At 42.3% G+C, this 21,829-nt stretch overlaps 1 protein-coding gene across 3 annotated transcripts in view; it reads right to left on the reverse strand.

The window, feature by feature from the left end:
* TRIM66 (tripartite motif containing 66) overlaps positions 1-21,829 on the reverse strand; it is a 73,994-nt gene that overhangs the window by 22,222 nt on the left and 29,943 nt on the right. For all 3 annotated transcript variants that reach the window (XM_077321736.1, XM_077321734.1, XM_077321735.1), the window contains exons 4-10: positions 17,715-17,847; positions 15,594-15,710; positions 14,137-14,251; positions 13,420-13,566; positions 10,926-11,043; positions 9,113-10,020; positions 7,090-7,233 (exon numbers count right to left, since the gene is read on the reverse strand). In XM_077321736.1, coding sequence (XP_077177851.1) covers positions 7,090-7,233; positions 9,113-10,020; positions 10,926-11,043; positions 13,420-13,566; positions 14,137-14,251; positions 15,594-15,710; positions 17,715-17,847 — 1,682 coding nt within the window. The remainder of the gene's footprint in view (positions 1-7,089; positions 7,234-9,112; positions 10,021-10,925; positions 11,044-13,419; positions 13,567-14,136; positions 14,252-15,593; positions 15,711-17,714; positions 17,848-21,829) is intronic.

A 21,829-nucleotide genomic window follows, 5' to 3' on the forward strand; every position in this document is an offset into this window, starting at 1 on the left:
CTTCTTGTGCACTCCCTTTAATCTTTAAAGGGAGTGCAAAACAGATGAGTGGCAGGGACCAAACTGCCCTGCCACTCAGCTGTATTTTTGCAGCTTTCTGGGGGAACAGATAGCAGGGATTTAAAGGGACCCTTGCTTTCTGCTCTATCCAATAACCGACATGAACTGTGTTAAAGGTTCATGAAAGTTTGTGACCTGTCACAAACTTAGGTTCATGAACCACAAACAAAACAAAACTGTGAAGAATTTTGCTTTGTAATTTAGTTCAGAAAGCCTTTCTCCAAAGAGCTAACCTATAACGGAGGAGTGTAAGGCGAGAGACAGTCTTGCAAATACAAGGTTCCAAGACTATGAAGGACTTTGCATAAGACTGGTGACTGATGGGCAGCAATAAAAGTAGCTGCAGGATGGAAGTAATATGCCTGATCCTCCTAGTTCCTGATAATAGCCAAGCTGCAGCATTCTGCACCAATCGGAAGTTTCTAGATTGATTTTGATAGACGAATGTACTGTACATCCAGGTGATAAGATCAGCCCTGTCAAGGTAAGGAACCATCTTTTGGGCTATGCTGAGCTTACTGATCCATTACTAATGCTGGGTCCAGGATAACCCCAATGCTCCTAACTGAGTCAATAAGGCTCAGCTGAACTCTATCAAATGTCCTCTGACATCTCTGTTGTCCCAACCAGCATTACCTTTATCTTTTCAGTGTTTATTTTCAATTTGTGTACCAGAGCAGCCAGGCAGCAATTAAAATTATTATACCTATGGCTTTTGATCATATTACTATAGTGACTAGACATGACCTTAACACACAGAGACAAAAACGTGCATTTTGTCAAATAAAATGCCACGAGAGGAAACAATCCTTTTTTGCTGTTACTAAGTTGCCTGCCCAAATTACAGAGTATTCATACTTCTTACTTTGACAGCTGTAAAGACATAGATAGAATACTACATTTGACATCTGTTGATGGGTTCTCTTGCCTCTGTTGCCGTTATTTCAATTAGTGATTTTAATAAAAGTTATGAAAACAAAACAGCTTGGCAAAAATGTAACAGATTTTTCTAGCATGAAAACATTATTTATTACAGTGATTTATTATTTATATAACAAATTGCTTGCAGAAACATGAAGCATCGAAAACAAAATATGAAGGGCTATGTAGTGGTGACCTGGGGTTGATTCGGTGCATCCATTTCCCCACAAGCGTGAAAGTGTTTGGTTATCAGAACAGCAAAGGCATGGGGCCAGTCTCTTAGGAATCCCCAAGACCTGTCATGTACTCTGCTGTTTTTGCTTTGCTATGGGGTTTTTTTCAAGTAATACACACTTGTATCCCATATTTTGCATGCCATCCATAATGCTGATGATGGAAATTGCCAGCAAGTCACAGCTGATGTGGTGACAGACAGGGTAGGGTTTTCAAGGCAAGAGATGTTCAGAGGTTACTTGCCATTGCCTGTCCCTGCATAGTGACCCTAGATTCCCTTGGTGGTTTGCTCGACCATGCTTAGCTTCTGAGATTTTATAAGATTTGGCTAGCCTTGGCCACCCAGGTCAGGGCACCCATCATCTAAGCCTAGAGTAGCATTTCATCTAATTTTCTGCACGCTCAAAGAACAAAAGCTTTTCCAAATATGTTTGCTATTGTAATTACTTTGTTGCTCAGGATCACACAAATGTCTCAGTCATCCTTTTGTGGTCTTTGTGCATCACATTGGTCCTGTGTAGCATCAGTGTAGCCAGATTTTTTTTAAGGAGGCAAACAGTAGCATAGATGTACTGCCCTCTATTGGATAAGGACAGAATGTCATTCTGACAATTTCGGGTTATAACACAGCAGGTGAAAATAAATGTGTGTACATTGTTTTAGCAGCTTTTTGGAATTTATATCTGAGTTCTTGAATCTAAACTAATGGACACGGACACATACCCTTGTAACAAATTAATAATGATGAAGCTTTCTAAGAATGTGCACTGTAAGAAAGTAAAAAACACTGAAATTAAGATAAAGTTACAGATCAAACAAACAGAAACAAAAATGGCTTCCAAATACACACGTAATAATAGATTTCTTATTAAGAAGAGAGCCAGTTTGGTATAGTGGTTAGGAGTGCGGACTTCTAATCTGGTGAGCTGGGTTCGATTCTGCTCTCCCCCACATGCAGCCAGCTGGGTGATCTTGGGCTCAACACAGCACTGATAAAACTGTTCTGACCAAGTAGTGATATCAGGGGTCTCTCAGCCTCACCCACCTCACAGGGTGTCTGTTGTGGGGAGAGGAAAGGGAAGGCGACTGTAAGATGTTTTGAGCCTCCTTTGGGGAGGGAAAAGCGGCATATAAGAACCAACTCTTCTTCTTCTTCTTCTTCTTTTTAAAAAGACTGCCTGTCAAGGCTAAATTGGCAATGTGGGGCTCTACAAGGTAGGGCAGAGCAGAGGAGACAGTGGTGTGCCATTTCGCAGCATGACAGTCTTATCTTGGGGATATGATTATCAGATGATAAGCAGACCACATTCCTGGCAGAAATCAAGCAGCCATCACATTACTATTCTCCACTGGATTTCCTATCTTCTACAACTTTTGCAAATATTCTGGTAGGGCCATCACACGCCTCCTATGCTCAATATGTTTGTCCTTACCCATTGAATGTTACTGCATTGTTCATTTTATAAGGAGATTTGGTCTTTGTATATCACCCCAATTCTATCCAACGACTTTCATATCAGATCATCCTAATGAAACCACCTTTAAGGCAGTTAAATTTTGTGCTTCAGCTTGTTTAATAGGGCAGTGCATTATTACATTATTTTAATAATCACAAAAGTAACGTGGAATTTAGTTTATTATGAGGCTATAATTTTTTAACTGTATGTATGTTTTCCTTTTTATGAGTTCCTGACTCTGATGGTTATATTATTGCTGGTTGATATATGACCATACTAAGTAAGTTACCATTGAAGTTACATATTAGTCACATCCCAGATCTTGTCCAATCACAGCAGTTTGGAAAGATAGTGGTACAGGGAGGTTATTTTAGATCCAGGGCTTAATGTCCTAAAAGGTCCTCATAATATATACTTCAAATGTAGTCTTCTTCTGGGCCCTTCCTGCTGATCCCATGAGCCAGGCTCCAAACTCCTCCCCAAAGTCCAGTCTCAATGGCTCCACTGAGCATAGAGGAGGAACTTCCCATTTCTGGTGATACAAAATTGTGCCACAATATACAATTGTTTAGCAGCTCTTTGTGAGGGAATCCAGACTTTCCATGTTCAAAACATTCAATAAGCATGTCTGCTGGGTGACAATCTGATACCCAAGAGTTCAGGACAAAACCCCAAAAGTCTTCAACCTTGTCAAACAGCTGGACACTTTTCTCAGAATCAGGATAATATCTCAATATGTCCACAGCTTTTCTAGAAGACATAACTACAGTTGGATCTATTATGTGACGCCTTGCTAGGAAGGACTTCACATTGGTTCTAATGCAGGAAGCAGTGAATGAGTCCTAGAAATCTTGCCAAGTTTGTTCATCTAATATTTATTCTAGATTCCTTTTCCAATATCAGAAGAATTCTTCAAAAGTGAGGACAGAATGACATAGTAGAGGGTAATAGTAAGGTCTCTGGAGGACGAGGCTACATGTTGCAGATAAGCCTGAAAAATATTGATTTAGGATGCTATTGCAGAAGCAGCACTTTGGCATCTACTGCTATAAAGGAAGTTATGATGGCTCCACTTTCCAATGGTTCCAAGTGGTCTGAGTCCCTTTAATGAGGTGTATTTAGGAATATCCATATGATAATTCCACATCAGGATATCCAGTGTTTGACAGCATGCTTTTCTGTTGGTGTCTACCGATGCTCTGAGGAGAGATGCAAGCATGTAGCAAAGAATGACAGGTAAGCTGTTGCAAAATACAAGTCCAGGTTTGGAACTGACAAATTTCCTTTATCCACAGGTCTGTTGAGTTCAGAACATTTTTACATTGTTTATTCCCATCTCAGATACAGTACGGAAATAGTTTGTGATATTTTATAAGAGCTTATGGTGACAGAGAAAACAGAATAATTTGAAATTAAAAGCAAGACAATTCACATGCACTATGACTCTTCTTGAGGTTCACAAGAACAGTAGTGCACTGTTGTCAGAGGATTATTTTTATACATCTTTGTGGGCCTGATTATAAAGTTGTTTATTTAGATCAGAAAATGAGGGCACAATAACATTCCAAAGTGAAGCCATGACTGCATGGGCCAGGAAAAACGATGTAGTAATGTTATTATTTATAGTTATACAGTTAAAAAAAAATCAAAATGGCTGACACAAGTAATATATAAATTAGCAAAAGCAAATTAAAGTGGAGTTATTATCCCTTCCTCCCTCTCCTGCTGGCCATTGATGGAGCCCAAGGCAAGAAAGACCAGGCAGGCCCATGGGAAGGGATAGCTTATCAATGGGAAGAAATAAAAGGCATGGAAGCATCTTTAAGACATATGCTTGCACTTACTGCATTGGATCATAGCTAATTTTATATCCAGGACAATGAATTCTGAAGAAGTTGACATTGGGGGTGAAGAACGTCATTTCTTTGGGAAAACATCATGCTTTGGATCCATGGATTCCCCACAGTTCACCAGAGCGGCTATGTATTCCTTATATACCAGGGCATACAGCAATGAAGAGAAAGATAACCCTGTCTAGTAACTCTTCAGTGATGGAAGGGTTCAGAGTAAATGGTGTTTACTGATTCGAGATCATGAGAACACTGATAATTGGCCTGAGCATCCCTGGAAATCACAGGGCAAAATGCTTCTGGAGAGCAGATACCGGAGGCATGACTATTTGATGTAATGTTTTCTCAGCACGGGCCAAGAGGTCTTTGTCTGCACTCACCATGGCCTAAGGTGTATTTTACCACAAGATGTCATCATGCAATTAATCCTATTTAGTCAATGTGGATTTTTTGGCCAATGATGGTCTTCAGTCTGTTCATTAAGATAATGGTAGCAATCTTTATGAGTTCTCATTGATTAAGGATACAGGGCAGAAGCAGGCAAGCATATCTGAGCCCTTGCCCTGTTTCGTCCATACACCTTTTCTACCAGCCACATACAGTTATGCAAAAAAATGTACTGGTACTTTGCTAAAAGAATCATTAAATGCAACTATGACTAATTTACATGTACCATCCTTGTTACATTTATTTCCTGAGTTCTTTGACTGGAAAGGACTGTGACCTACACAGAAAGAACCATGCAAGTATCTACATGTATACATCCTTGAAGGTCCCTCTGAACACAACTCCCATACCACCTGACAAGCTGCTCCTGAAGCTTGGAAAGCCTTTGGAAACAGCCTATATGTAAAGAACTCTTCACATTCTAGTCTTCAGATTTGCTGATGTCTGGAGATCTAAACATGCTGCATATATTTTCAGGTGCTGGAATGTATTGCAAGCATGTGTGGGAGCTCTCAATCACTGCTCTCTCTCACTGCTCAACCACTCTGCCAGGAAGAATTAAAACTAATAGTTCCAGCACTGCAAGTGGTAATGAAGAGCCACTGAACATACTCAGAAAGCTTCCCCTTGCATTGTTGGGAAAACAGTAGAAACTTCTGTCATGTCATGCCTCACTCCATGCCATCATAATGAAAAACTATAAGCTGAACCAGAGTCCCAAAAGCCTTTAAACCCTGGACCTCTCGCATTCCCCTTCCCTTTCTTCCCTCCTGCTAGTTCCTTAGTCAGCCTGTTGTCTGTTCCCAGGAAATGCAGATGTGTCCTTCACAATACTATCTACAGCAGTGGTTCTCAATCTGGGGGTCAGGACCCCTTCGGGGGTCGAACGACCCTTTCACAGGGGTTGCAGCAGGGCAAGCAGCTTGGCTGGGGGAACGCCATCCACACAACAGCCTTGCGGGGTAGATTGAGATAGAGTGTTCATCTATCTGGAGCAGTGGAAAAGAGCAAGATCAGCATGGTGAGACAAGAGGCAGAATTGAACTGAGAAACCCCGGGGAAAAAAACAGTTCACAGACAACCATGAACAATGGATCTTTATGCCATTGGTCAGTTTCGGTTTAATTTCTGTGAAAGAACACTTGCATATTTTTATGGTTGGGGGTCACCACAACATGAGGAACTGTATTAAAGGGTTGTAGCATTAGGAAGGTTGAGAACCACTGCTCTACAGGATGCTTGTTATGTCTTTGATACCTTAGTTAGTACCTTCTGGCTGCATGGTGTAAAATGGTAACTTTCATTTTAACCTAACTGCCCTTTGACGATAAGTCAGCTGTGAGAAGTGTAAATGGCAGGAATCTGAATGGTAAAAGGGGGCAGGGGTTAAAACTTATATCTAGCCATGTAATGCAATTGCTTACTGTTCTTAGCAATAGATCTCCATCTCTATCATGATACTCTTGGACCCAGTAAAGAAAATTTTGATCCTTTTCCCACAAAAATTGTCTGTGTTTTTTCTTCAGGTCCTTGGTTCATGACAACTTTAGGCCTGATCTTTTATTCTCCCTGCTCTTTCCTGCTGATGATTTTCCTCTTCATATCACCACAAAATAAAGTTTGGGGAAGAGAAAGAGATGGCAAACCATCATCAGAAAAAAGTTCACAAGGTGAAAAGCTGGTGGGGAGTTCCTGAATGGGTCTAGTTTTTCCATCTTTTCAGAGAACTCTTAGCTTTTAAAACTGAGAATTCACTGGAAGAACTCATTAAACAAGGTACATTCCCAATTGCAAAAGGGCATTTTTACCATGAACTGCTCCTTCACTCAGTCTGTAATGGAACTTACAAATGCCTTCCCACACATTCTCTTCTACACTAACAAAATCAGACAAGCACAAACAGTTCATGAGACTTGACAGGTTTCATATACGGGCAACTCACTTTGTTCCAAAGATATGGTCAATGCAGAGAAAAACCACAAGAATGAAGGTGTAATATTTGTATCAAACACATTCTTAATCTTAATTCTTATATCCAGAATTATAGGGAGGGACAGGCAATCTTCAAAATAGCTATTTAAAACTAAAGAATTGTTCTCTTTTTTAAAAAAATTGAGTACCTTTCTCACTGGATTCAAAGTATTCTCTGGGGAATGAATACGGACAATGGCTTCTTCTATTGGTTGTGACACGGGTGGAGCCACATTTCTGTCAAGGGGAAGGATTGTCTTTTGACCTTCAGGCTCACTGGAATCTTCACCAACCTGTAATAAAGGATAAAGGAAGCACAGACTCATTAATACCAACTAAGGCATTTGCTTGAGGCTGACTGACCCAAAACATCTACAAGTCCGCCCCCTCCCCCACCTCTGACTGAGTGGTCGAGGGAGTGTCAATGTTATTGTTGTTGAAATATTGTTCCATACTGTTCCATATTGTCAAATATTGTTCCATAACAAAATATTGTTATTGTTATTGTTGTTGTTCTATTAATATTGTCCTATGTAAATGTTCTAAAATGTTTTATGTAAACTACCCAGAGCTGTAGCGAAGGGCAGTATAAAAATCTAAATAAATAAATAAAATGAAGTCACTCTGGAAAACATTATTTTATTCCTCATATGGCATGCGTATAATGCAGCCAGGAGATCCTAAGACTGTCGGGCAGCCAGGCCACAGATGTTCAGAGGTGGTTTGCCATTGCCTGCTTCTGCATCATGACCTTGGTATTTCTTGGAAGTCACCTTTCCAAGTGTTGGCCAGGGCTAACCCTGCCTAGTTTATGAGATCTCTCAGGATTAGGCTTGCTTGGGCTATCCTGGACAGGTTTTGCCACTACCCCAAATTGGGAAATATGTTAGAACATGAAAACCTCATTGGAAGAAATTCCCTTACTCTAATGAGAGAGAGAGAGAGGGAGAGAGAGAGAGAGGTGGCACAGAATTCAGCAGCTCATTTCTTATTCAAGGTGTGGCTCATTAGTTTTAAACCTTAAACAGTTTAGAGATACCACTGGATCCTGAACAACTATGGCTGTACTTACAGCATTGTAATACACTCTGCATAGGGCTGCCTTTAAAACCGGCTCAGAAACGTCAACTGGTCTAGAACAAGGCAACCAGGTTCTTGTCAGGAATTGGATTCAAGGAGCTTATCACTCCAATCCTGAAAGCTCTACACTGGCCGCACATCTGTTTCCAGGCACAATGTGCTGATTCTGACTTACAAGCTCCTGATTGGTTTAGGGCCAGCGCACTCGAAAGACCTGGTATTATCCATCCTCCAGCCCACCAGTTAAGACTCTCTTATCAAGTCCTGCTTGTGTGCTCCAGCCTGCAAAGGCTTTTTCGGTGGTGGTATCTTGCCCATGGCACTTACCTAGAATAGCTTACCTTCTTTTAAGCACCAGGCCACAAAAAGTTTATCATTACCAAAGCATTTAACTAGGGGGTTCTTTTGCAGTGTTTTATGGGCTGTTCCTAGCTCAAGGCCTGGTCTAGTAAATACCATTTCACACTAGTCTGGGTTTTAAAGAAATACTTCTGGCTCTTTCATTTGTCATGTTCGGCTTTTATTGAACTGTTTTTATTTATTTGGTCACTGGGTGGGCTAGTTTTGTCTGATTTTCTTACTTGATTTGTTTTACTGTTGGTTTATTGTACTAGCTGGTTTTGTTTTATTGTTGCAGGTCTGGAAACTCCACATTTCCAAAACAAGTGAAGCATGCTAGAATTAGACTTCACCCTTGTAGTTTCATATTTAGACATCAGCCTCACTCATAGCAGTGGAAAAGAGAGCACCAACTTTAGTACTGAAGCTCAGCCACCAAGTCACTGCATTTGAGCCTCAAACATCTAGCAGTGCTGGGGATGCAATTTCTATCACCATCCAAATGTGCAGCTGGCTAGCTCAGTAGAGCCTGAATTAGCGCAAAGACAAACATCTGTCATTGCTTGCATTGCAAATCTCTTTGTGAGTGTCATTAAAATATACTTAAAATAAAAGATACTTCTTAATATGGGCTGGTATAATAGACTTTCAGACACACACACACCCAAACCTGTGGCTTAAATATAAACATCTCCCATTACTTAAAACTGGAGATAATGAACTACAAATACAAGGGGAAACCTGTGTGCTCACTTGTTGTGTTTCCTCTTGGTTTTGTTGCTGGACTGGAGCTGGCTGCCTCACAATGTAGTTTATCTGACCCACAATGGTCTGCTGCACATGCTGGGGCTGTTTGGCCTGATTCAGCTGTAGGTTTGGCTGCTGAGCCTGGAGGAGAAGCTCCAGGTCTTTCTTCATTTCTTCCAGTTCAAACTGGTGGTGCATAATGTCCAAGCTCTGCTGTATCACTTGTTCGTGAGCTTTCTCACTCTGGCCTGTTGTGGGTGGTGGCGGCGACAGTTGCTGCAGTGGGGGTGGCTGTTCCTGTGGCACGTTGTTCAGCTTCACCTTCTGGAGAGGGCTAAGCTGGACTTGCACAGGCGGTGTCTGTAGAGGCGACTGCACAGGCACCTGCTGGGGATGGCCAGCCTGGCCCTGGGGAACCTCCTGAGGTGGAAGAGGATAAACAGAGTGTGTAGCCTGATGAACAGCTTGCTCCTGAGCATGTTTCCCTAGCCTGGCCGATATGCTCTCATGATCCTGGTGAGATTTGGCCTCTAAACAAGGTTGCATTGTTTTCATGGAGCGAGCCGTGCATCTCTGGTCTCTTTCATGCTGCTGCAGGCTGTACTGCAGGGGGAAATGCTGCTGGTGCTGCTGCATTTCTGGAGGCTGCCGGAAGGTCTGCGGGTGGCTCATGGCCTGATGGGGCAGTTGCCCTTTGTTCATATGTGGGATGTTAAGGCAATGGGTGCAACACACTGGCGTGGGGCAATGAACTGGAGTCTGATATTGGTGGGATTGATTATTGAGAGGATCATGCTGTGGTGCTGGTGAATGATGTCCATGATGGTGGTACAAAGAGGGCTGCATTCCTTGCATACTCCCATAGGCTGGTACATCAGAGTGAAGCAGTGGTCCCCCCTCTATTGACAAGTGACCTGTGAAGAGCAAGCAAGGTCAAAACAGTGGAGGGAAGCATCAAAAATTGCAGGGAAAGAAACCTCATCAAGGGGCTGCAAAGCCATTTTACTAACCCTTAAGGGAATTCTAAAACTGATTTCTACTCATGATACGTGTGTGCTCTGAAAAGCATTTTTTCTTTGGTATTTTAATGATTAAAATATATATATATATCAGTTTTATTAATTTAATTGCCAGGACTGTATTCAAAGAATCCTGGCAAATTTGGAAAAGGTGCTAAGAATTCAGTTTAGATTTCCCTGTTAAAAAGTATAGTTCTCAAAGTTTCCCATAGAGAGGAAAAGACTGTGGTCACTGTGGACGCTTTGGAAGAAGAACAAACTACCAATGTAGTGAATAGATGTGGTGAATATTTTCCTCCTGAGGCTAGATATCATTCCTCCACTTCAAGGAGCCTTCTTCCAACTTGTAGCTCTTCCTTTGGAACAAGAGATACTTAAGTTGGAGAAAGGCTCCCTAAACTGGAGGAAGGCTGGATATAGATTGGATAAAGGATATAGGCTGGATATATGAATTTATCCCCCCCTCCCATCCACCAGTATTATCATCCAGCCTAGCTACAAATGGAATTTAGTCTTCTTCTCCAGATCTTCTTCTCCACAACACTATCCTTTGCCTGAAGTATGCTCTTGTCAAATGCTGCTTATTTGAAGACCATTCCTATTTTAAGAGTGCAGAATATACTCCAGAAGGTGAACTTAACATCCTCAGTCATTTCTGAAGTAAATACGCTTTACAAAGATTTATTTCAATGGAAAAAATCAAGATTATATGAAGGCTATGATAGCCACAAATGATATTTCAAAGAGACAAAATTTGCATCCAAGGAGAAAAAAGTGTACAGTTGTATACAATGTTTTACCTAAATTGGAGAGCTGTTTTGTCCAGAACGATGGGTCCCATGTGAATCTCACCTTCCAAGGAGGACTCACATCTGCGTTACAGTTTGTTTCCAGTAAACGCTGAATCTGAAACACAATCTGGTAACAAATCAAAGGATGATTAATCAATTAGTAACAAATATTGATGAATATACCATAGCAATGAGCATGACATTCAGAGCTGATTTATAATTTAAAATTTTCAGTAGGTCTTTGTTTTAATCAGTTATCATTCAATAATAACCCTCTGATTCACTTATATTTGGGGGATCTGCTTACATGCTGGAGGGAGAGTTGTATGAACTAAATATGAACTAAAACACAAAAAAGTGATACCAAGGGCTCCCGAGCCAGCTCTCCATCACCTTGGAAAAAATCGTCTTGCATTTTGACAATGCCAGATTTTTGTATCTGTGTGGAAAATGGCTGAGTAATGAAATATGGTGACCTGTAAATTATTTGCGTTAGAAAACAATAAAATGCCTTCAAAGCTGCTTGTTAATTTTGTGCAATTATGCTGAGATAAGAATCCTTTCCCTTATTGTGTGAACAAGTCCTTGAATGGCTTGGCCAACCCCAATCCCAGATAAGATTCAAATATAAGGGTTTTTTCCTCAGTAAAAAACTGTGCACAGACCAAATTAAATCTTTAACCTTTAGAGACCCAACTATGAGAGACCCAGTTATGGGTGCCTTCTTTCATATCAAGCTGCTCTTAAATATCATTCGTTCTACAAAGGTGAAAAGGTCCTCACTACACAGGGCTCCTGTAGGGGATCACATACTTCTGCCGGGTCAGCTGACCCTTTCTGCAGCCCACATGTCCACCCTTTGAATTTCTATTACTTTCATTGTTTAAAAGAAAAAGCATTTGATAGGAAATTGAAGATTAGGTGATTTATTATGCAACAAACCTTTATGAATAATAACCGTAAGCTTCATGCATAAACATATGATAGATAGGCTTGGGTCCTGTTCCTTGATTCTACATGCACAATGCTATTCCCTTGGAAAGAAAGTCTTCCACATTCCCATGTTTTCTCATCAAGCAGAAAATGCTTAGCACCAGCCAGTGCTCTAGAACTGAGAACCACCTCCCCTACGGAGGACAGAACTGCACAAGCAGAAGCCACGTACAAGGATTCAGACTATGTATATAAGACATACATTATCTTGGTTGTCTTCTAGGCACAAAGAAGACTAGTGCATCCGATGAAAGTTCATGCTGGAATAAATGTTCTCTTTTTATGGTGCCACTAAATTCCTGTTTTATTATAAATAAATTCAAAACATTGGAGAACCACTGAAGTGGCACCCACTTCTAAATTTCCTGTACTTTTTGGAATCTACTTGCAAAGAAACTCCATGCTACTTTTCCTCTCTTCATCAAAGAAAGGACTCAGCTAACTCAACTAATATAAAACAAGTTTATATTTTATTTTTCATACTTAGAATTTATAAATATAAAATATAACTGAACAACAAACTGAAGGGTAGATCCTGTAGGTTGGATCTACTTCCCAAGTGTGATCCCCCCTTTTCTTGTAGGAACTCAAAAGGCTATCTGTTCCTGCTTCAGTTCATGTAGTCCTGCATTTCAGGCTCCAGCAACAAGGAGAGGTGAGAAAGATCACATTCTACACCAAGAAGTCATTGTACCCATGGGAATACTAATCAGGATCCATGTTTATGTTTCATGGCCATTTCATACACTATGCAGAGGCATACCCAAATTGTCCAACAACCCTCTCAGAATCTCCTCTCATAGTTCATCTTGCATCCTGGCTTCATGAGCCTCTTGCAGAAGAATTATGACCTGCTTTGGAGTTCCAGTTCACAGTTTTGAAAACCCACTGAATAAATTAGTGTGCTGACTCTTCATTCTGCACTACTGGTCCCTCATCCATTTGCATTACAGATATAAGTAGTGGGACCACCTTCTACCATTGCTGCCAAAAAGAACTGGACCTCATACTCCATATATCACTGGACACTGAGTTGACCAAATGAAAGAAATCAATGTGATATTCCTTGTACTTCCTGAACAGCAGTAAATCAGCACTGGATACCAGAGAGCCTTTCCTGGAAAAGCTTAGGTTCTTTTAAGATGCTTCCAGAAGAATAATTTTGCATTCAACCCAGCCAGTGATTCAGCTTGGTGAACACCTTCAGTCCACACAAGAACTCTTCCCACACCCTTGGTGTCCACACTGTTAGTTCCAAAGAAATAAACATGGTGGACACAGCAACAATCACATTAAAATGCCAATAAGGAAGCCTTCCATTTAGTGTCTTTTTCTCAAAGGTACTTTCCTTCTCACTTTGATTTGGCTTTTGAAGGAATGAGGTTTACAAGTCCGCCTAAAACCCAGGACAATACAGAGGTCGTTGATGAATCTGACCTACTTCTTTCTTGGGAAACTAAATTTTCTTCATTCGCTTCCATTTTTAAGTGTCCCATCATTTTATTCTTACCAGTTCCTTACTGAAGAGGAATGGAACACTGTTTTTACTGCACACTGCCCAGCTGAGGAAGTTCTGCACATGTTCAAATTGCCTGTTTAATACCATGATGCCCTGAAGTTGTTGTTCCAGTTTTTGCTTTCTTTCATTGGTGATTCTCTGACAAGAATTGGAAACAGGATTAATCATGAAAAGGTTCACTCTAAAGTATTAAATTAAATATATTCCTACCATATCAAGCAGGGAGTGAAAACAAAATTAACACAGAAGAATATTCTTGTACAGCAAAATATTCTGTACTCAGTAGCAACCTCAATAAGTTTTGCTCAGGTTCACAGAAACACTACTGAGAACACATAAAATAAATATTATATTGAGACCTCAGATAACCTTTATAAACTTATCAACCAGAGACCCAGAGAAGGAAGAGTTAGACTTTAGCCAACTTCTCCACGTCCTCTAGACTAGGAGCTGCCTTCTGAGATGATTTGGACTGAACATCTTTCTTGGCCCCTATCACTGGCATCAGGTGCTCCTCAGGTGGTATGGGCACAAAACTCCTGCAAGTAGCCTGTGACAGTTTCTTCTACCATTGCTGCCAAAAAGAACTGGACCTCATACTCCATATATCACTGGACACTGAGTTGACCAAATAAATATTATAAATGTTCTCGTGAATCACCTGTGTTTTATGTAACCACAGCATGAGCTGTTTCAGCTACTGCTTACCTCTAGCTGTTCAAGGAGGACATTTGCTCGCTTATTTATTTCACTGATCAGGACCATCTTGGCCATTTTTATCTGATTTTCCACTTTCCTCTGTAAGTGTTTGACTTCAAACAACCTGTATAGATGAAGCCATCAGCACATTTATTAAACAGTCCCATGTATAAAAATGCCAGAAACATATCCTTGTGTTTTGAGAGAAGAAATGTTTCCAATTCATTCGATGGATTCCACCAGAATACTGTATAGAAATTGTATCTTCTATCTAGAATACTGTATAGGGTTTGTATCTTCCATAGTGTTGATTATGAAACTAATACTTGATTTTAAGCCTGAGAGCAGTGCTGGGATCTTAAATAATTTGCTTCAGAAGTTAATCTTACACATTTTCTTAACCATTGGATGAGAGGTTTGCTAAGCTTGTGGCAACCTTCAGTACAGCCTTAATTTTGTGTTGTTTTTTTGCCATTTTGGGGGGAGAAAGCAGCTATTAATTTTGACTAATGTACTTCTAATAGATTATAGCAAAACTTTTTAAAAATACCTGATTGTATACTAAAGTACTGAACAATAGCATAGGACCTATTTATATAGCTGTAAAAAGTCATAATATCGGGCACATCCACTGGCAATTCCTTACTAGGAAATAAAAGTTAGGCCCCATTGCAAATTTGGAAATTCAATCCTACTCTCCAAAATCATCATCTTAATCATCGTACAAGTGAAGAGGGGGTCGAACGCTTGTCTTTCTCCCCTCCTCCCCCCTCACTGTAACTTTCAGTTGATGTCAATGGCTCATACCTTCTAGTGCGTACTCAGTCCTCATCAAGCCACCTGAGATGTCTTCCTTTCCTCTAAATTATAACTGGCTAGCAAACTGGTTAATTTCCTACCTGTTGTAGAAACTATGCTGCCCGTGGATTCAGGTGGTCATTGGACAGGCTGCTGCAAAAGTAACAGCCAAGAAGATGTTGCACTCAACAGACAACAGGCTCTCAGCTGCCCATCTATGGTCCAGTCTGGCAAAATGAGGATCACCTCTCCCCTCAGTGTTCCTATGAATTAACATCTATTAAAGGTAAAGGTAAAGGTATCCCCTGTGCAAGCACCGGGTCATGTCTGACCCTTGGGGTGACGCCCTCTAACGTTTTCATGGCAGACTCAATACGGGGTGGTTTGCCAGTGCCTTCCCCAGTCATTACCGTTTACCCCCCAGCAAGCTGGGTACTCATTTTACCGACCTTGGAAGGATGGAAGGCTGAGTCAACCTTGAGCCGGCTGCTGGGATTGAACTCCCAGCCTCATGGGCAGACAGCTTCAGACAGCATTTCTGCTGCCTTGCCACTCTGCGCCACAAAAGGCTCTCTAGTAACATCTGTTACTAGAGAGCAATGACCCCATGAAAGAGACTCTGACCAGAATCTACCTTCTTACGCAGACATTGGTATCATCACATTTACCTGTCTTCGATCTGTTTGGCCGAGACCTGTGCCGCACTTTTTTTCTCTTCCACTTTAGTGGTTACATTTTCCAGGATGGCTCTCTGGTTTTGCAAGGCTTCCTGGAGATGCCTGAACCTAGGAGTAGGAAAATAAACCTTTAGATAGGGGTCCCTTCCATTAAATTGGATGCTATGATTCTCTTCTACAACTTAAGGGAGAAATGCCTCTGATGGAGGAAGACTTAGAAGGGAATGACTGGATGCAAGCATTTGTGGGGCGGTTTCCTTTTCTATAAACATCCTTAACACTTTTTCGCTTTGCTCCCTTATATATTTGGGAAACAGCCTCCTGGGAGGAGACTGTCCGTCCAGGTCCTGTCCGTCCAGGTCCACCCTGATTGACCCTCCCCTCCAGCTCCCACCCTCCCTCCTTGCCTGCTAGAAGCCTTGTGGCTGCAGCCTCCATTGTCGCCCACAAGGAGAGAGGCAGCGAAAAGGCTTTGCGGCCTGCAGGTATGCTCCTGAAGGGAGGGAACCAGGGGAGGAATTTGGAGCCTCCCTGTGGGCCGCAAAGCCCTGTCACCACCAGTGGGGGGGACTTACCACTCCCTTTAGCCCGCTTTGTGGGCCAAAGGGAACCGCAGCCCCCCCCTCTCACGGCCTCCTGCCTGCTGCCCCATTCACTGCCTATTTTTAAAATGGGCTTTGATACTAGTTAACAAATAAATTGTGAATGGCAGTAAGGTCAAATTCCCAAAAAGTTATGCAGGATAGTTATAGCTTTCTTATTATTGTGACAGCTGTAGTACAGGAAGAGTCATGCCTGATATGCGGATGTTCAATCACTCTATTACCATGGCTGAGGAAAATCTGGGGCATTAGAGGGCTGCTGACAGTCTGATTAGACAGGTCTGGACTAAATGAATCAATGGTCAACCATCTGGCTCTATAAAACAGGCAATGATGGCTTTATTCAGGGCTGAAATGCCAGTTCCTATTTGAACAGCATTGTTATTACTTTAAATTTTGATTATAAGTAAAGACAGAGTTTCAGACCCAGCAGCTAACTGCAAGAATATGAGGGCCTTGGCTGAACTGCTTGTTTATTTCATGTCAGCTATAATTTAAAGTCTCTTACTTAGGTCAGGGGCTTCAGCTGTTAAAACATCATAATATTTCTTCACTAACAAATTTGCTTTAAAAAAATACTTATCCGTAGAAATTCTGCACCTCATAAATAAGGCATCTTTCACTGGTGGGTAAGAGGACAGGCACCCAAGCGGGCATCTGGTTACCCTACCAGTAGACATTAAAAAAAAAATCCATGGAGTTTGGGAAACAAAAGTCCATATTATGTTAGGAGATCACAGTAAAGCAGATTTCCTGGTTGCTGAAGCCAGAATACATACTTTCATATTTTATATTTCTTTGCCTGGATAGCTTAGAGCAGTGGTCCCCAACCTTTTTATCACCGGCGACTGATCAACGCATGACAATTTTACTGATGCCCGGGGGGTAGTCTTTTTGCCGAGGGACGTCGCCGCCACCTAAGCCCCTGCTCCACTTGCTTTCCCACCGGCGCCCCTGACTTCCCGCCGCCTACTGGGGGGCGCTGCCAGCAGCAGCTATGCAGTGCCATGCCGAGGGGGAACCTCAGCCATGGCGGCCGCTGGAGAGCACCAAAGGTGAGCCGGCGGCAGATTGGCAGAGCAGCCCCCGAGGCAGGAGCCAGGGAGGAGGACAAGGAGGAGCCACGGCTCGGTACTGACTGATCCACAGACCGGTACAGGTCCCCAGACTGGGGGTTGGGGACCGCTGGCTTAGAGGGCATAATGGGGTTTTTTTTTAATCCAACCATAAGCTGACTTAGCCTTTCCTGATAGAATTAAACTGAACTATGAATGATCTGACCTGGATAGCTAAGGCAAGCCCGATCCCATCAGATCTTGGAAGCTAAGCAGGGCCGACCCTGTCTAGTATTTGAATGGAAGACCTCCAAGGATCTGGGGGGTAGTTCCCCCAAGAAACACTAGAAGACATGATGTGGAGGCAGGCAATGGCAAACCCTCTCTAAATATCCTTTGCCTGGCTGCCAGACAGTCCTTGGATCTCCTGATCATGTACTATGAATATTGACTACCTGTGTTCCTTGTGGTCTATCAGAAGGCAGCAGCGGCAAGTAAGGATGTCGCAGGTCTCACAAAACATCTTGAGTGACTCTTGGCTGTGCACAGGACAAAACAAGGCAAAATCACTTGGTCCCCCTTCACCACCTGAAAAGCAGATTTAACATGCAATTACTTTTTAAGATTGTAAATGGTGTGACATTTGTTGATGTACCGCATGTTTTTTACAGGCCATATGATATCCATAGCTGTTTTCAAGAGATCACTGAGGATCTGGTAGCTGGCACATGATCTGGAACATGCTCCAGGATCCCAAGCTTCACAGCCATTATTTATATTACAAAGAAAACATTCAGTCCTCTAATTTCTGGAGATGATTTTGTGCTCAGGAAAGCATCTAATGACACTTTGGATGTCGTTACATGGATGTCCAGTACATGGATGGGAAGTACTGGCTGGGAATCCTGCCAACACTCTCTATTTGAGCACTCATGGAAACTCTGATGAATAGTCCCCCAGATATGAGTGTGAACACTCAGTGGCATATGCCTGAAAAGTGTGTAAATATATATCTATATTTGAACATTCAAAGCATTATTTTGGCATGGTTAGCATCATGTGAATGTGAACATTCACCCCACTTCAAGCATACACTGTAACATATGCTCAATCCGTCATGTTCCAGTGTTTCTGTCCAGTGTGGTAGGAATGGAAAACTGATTAAAGGAGAGGCAGGAATGGAAAAGTAGCAGATATTTGCATAGTGCACTCAGAAAAGAACACACACACATACACAAGCTGGGCAAGACAACATGGGTCTGTGTAGGTCCACAGAAAGGCAGCACCTTCCAAGAGCACCTTTCAAAGTCTTGCCTAGAATGTACCCCTCAGCAACCTTCATGGATGCTCTCAGCATTACCTATTAATTTGTTTTCACTGACAAAAATTCTTGGGCATATTAAATGGGAACCCAGGCCTAGAAATAGCTGAGAAAACCCCTGCTACCAGTCATGGGGTGTATTCCATGTCTGTTTCACCTGAAGCCAGGAATTCCTGAAAAAAATGTAACCATATTTTGGTTCTTAGACCCAGGAAGTGAGCTGGGTTGAGAAGAAGGAATAAGTAGGTAGAGAGCAGGTCAAGAGGCAGAGGAAGGTTTCTGGCACTGTCTGAAAAGGCACCAGTAGGACGGGGAACTCTAGGCTTGGGAAATTCCAGGAGACATAAGGCAGAGTTGGGGGAAGAGAGAGCTCAGCAGAAACATGATGTCATAGAATCCACCTGATGTCCGTGGTTTGGAAATCAGTTGTCATTCTGGGAAAACTCTAGGCTTCACCTGGAGGTTGGTAACTCTAAGCACAAATGTGTCAGTGCATAGTGTTTATTATCCTGTTGAACTACCTTCCCCACTCTCTCACTCTGACTTTTGATCATGCCCCCCTCCCTAGCAGTGCAACTCAAAAAATGCATTCCTAAACAGATTTACACCCTTTTAAGCCCACTGACGTCTGCTTATTTTGCTTTATTTACCTGCCCTCTTGTGCTACTGTCAGGGGTGTACAAAAAAAAGTCTGGTATTTCTTGGGTTCAGGTATACTGAACATGAAAAATATTGGTATTTTCTGATATTTCTAACTCCCAATACAGGTATGTTATTCAAATTCAGGATTTTTCAGAAATCCTGAATTTTTTTTTTTAATCCAATATACCCTCTGGAGACTCTGCGGGAGCTTTCTGCATTCCGCAGGGCCTGCTAGACAGAGCTCTTCTGCCAGGTCTATGGCTGAAGCTGGGGTCTGAGTGGAAGATCTGATTGCCCCCCCTCCCCCAGTGCTAAGCAGCGGTATGCCAGGGTCATCTATGGCAAGGGTTATGGCTTCCCATCTCCCCTATTAGATTGGATGTTGTACGGGATGGATGGGTAGTGGATTATATTGCCGTGTCTTCTTATTATACGCTGTAATTTTTTTATGTCTTGTTGATATTTTAGTGGGGTTTTATTGGGGGTTTTAATTTAACCTGCCACAAGCCGGTTTCCAGGAGGGGTGGGAAATAAAAATCCTGAATAAATAAATATAGTCAATGGTCCTCTGGTGGTATCAAGGGATCTGGGAGGCTGTTTTTTAAGGTAGATGCACAAAATTTGCAGCATAACTGCTGGCACATCTCAAAAAACTTCAAAAATATTGGACGTGGGTTTAATTCTATGGGCCTCCAAAGAAGGTGACCCATCCTCCATTGCTTTCAATGGAGAAGGGGGAAAGTGTTTTAGAGGGACTGCGGTTACTTTTATTGCCTTCGGCAAGCTACAAGTGAACTCTGAATGCGTTTAAAGGGCTTGCAGTGCCTTCTCCAAGTGACCACTTTACCCAGAAGGCACTTAAAGGGACTGCAATCCCTTTAAATGCCCATTACATTTGGCTATCCAACAATCAAAAAAAATCCTGAATGTTTTTTGGATTTTTTGCAATAGCTATATAGCTAAAGTTAATGGGTATTTAAAGGGATCACGGTTTCTTTAAACACCAAATATTTTCAGGATTTTGAGGCTATTTCTTGGCTATTTTGGATAGCCAAAAAAATCTCAGGTCCATATTTGGCTAAAAAGCATCCCGCCCCAGCTCAGATATAGTTGAATGCACACCCTAGTTTAAATACAGCATGTCTGAGATAGAGTATTCTTGTGCAAAACTTGCATATATTCTGGTATAATTTATTCTGTCTGTGTTATGTGCATTTTTGGCACAAAATTAGATTAGGTATCCAGCGCAGCCGCAGCGGTTCATCAGCGTGGCTGCGGCGAGCATCAGCAGCTAGACAGGGGTGCCAGCCTTTTCGGCATGACTGGCCCATTCTGCTTGGCAGGAAGCAGCGGCGCTCCAGCCCACCCCTTGTCTACGCAGAGCTCGCACATGCGCACTTGAGCCCTAGTGCCAGTCACAGGGAGATGCACCCTAACCTTAACTCTATATTTTGAGTGGAAATGTTGGCGGGGTCGTCTTATACGCCCAGTCATCTTATACGCCGGCAAATACGGTAGATCTGAACAGTTAATAGATTTCCATTCCCTTAGTCTGTTTTTGATCAAGTTTCCAATCAAGTAATTTCTTCAAAATCACAATCATATTTCTCCCCAGCCAGATATAAAGTGGAATGAAGTAACATGCATATTATAGAGAGGTGATGTGCTTATGTAACTTGCACACTGTAGTGAACTGATGTGCTTATGTAACAGTCTTGCATACTTTATTCTTGCATGCATTGTTAACTTTGGTGCAGTGTTTTGTTCTTGATGGATAATCGCCTGACATCTTTAGTCTGCAGTGACATGACATGAATTTTAAATACCTAAAATTCACAAGCAGTGGAAAAATTGGACTCTGCTAACAATAAGCTGAGTATTGGAGCCAGAGCCTGATTCTTCAGAAAACTGTCATTCAAATGCACAGATGCTCACTGTAGGAACTTCTTTCAGAAGTTAAGACATACAATATTTCCATCACTCTCCACAACAAAATACATGGATCCCTTTCATTTACCGCTTCTATTTTGTCTGAAATTTAGTACTTCTGGATACCAACCACTAAGGTACCCCTCTAAGTTGCACTTAATTTCTAGTAGGGAATCAGAGATGGTGTGCACAGTGGTCCCCAACCTTTTTATCACCAGGGACCGGTCAACGCTTGACAATTTTACTGAGGCCCGGAGGGGGGGGTAGTCTTTTGCCAAGGGACATCACCGCCACCGCCTGAGCCCCTGGGCTCCACTTGCTTTCACGCCAGCGCCCCTGACTTCCCATCGCCTGCTGGGGGGTGCTGCCAGCAGCAGCTGTACAGTGCCACGCCAAGAGAGAGTCCCAGCCATGGCGGCTGCTGGAGAGCAACAAAGGTGAGCCAGCAGCAGCGTGGCAGGGCAGCCCCTGAGGCAGCAGCCGGGAAGGAGGATGAGGAGGAGCCGCAGCCCGGCACCGACTGATCCACAGACCGGTACCGGCCCAGGAATTGGGGACTGCTGGGCTAGAGGTCTTGCAGTGAATTTTTAGCAATACATCCCCCAGATGTCAGTTTCTCTTCATCCTTCAGCCTCCAGTATAACCTTTCTGTTTAATATATCCTATCCCTTCCCTTTG

Source organism: Paroedura picta, chromosome 2 (genome assembly GCF_049243985.1).
Source record: "Paroedura picta isolate Pp20150507F chromosome 2, Ppicta_v3.0, whole genome shotgun sequence".
Classification (NCBI taxonomy): domain Eukaryota; kingdom Metazoa; phylum Chordata; class Lepidosauria; order Squamata; family Gekkonidae; genus Paroedura; species Paroedura picta.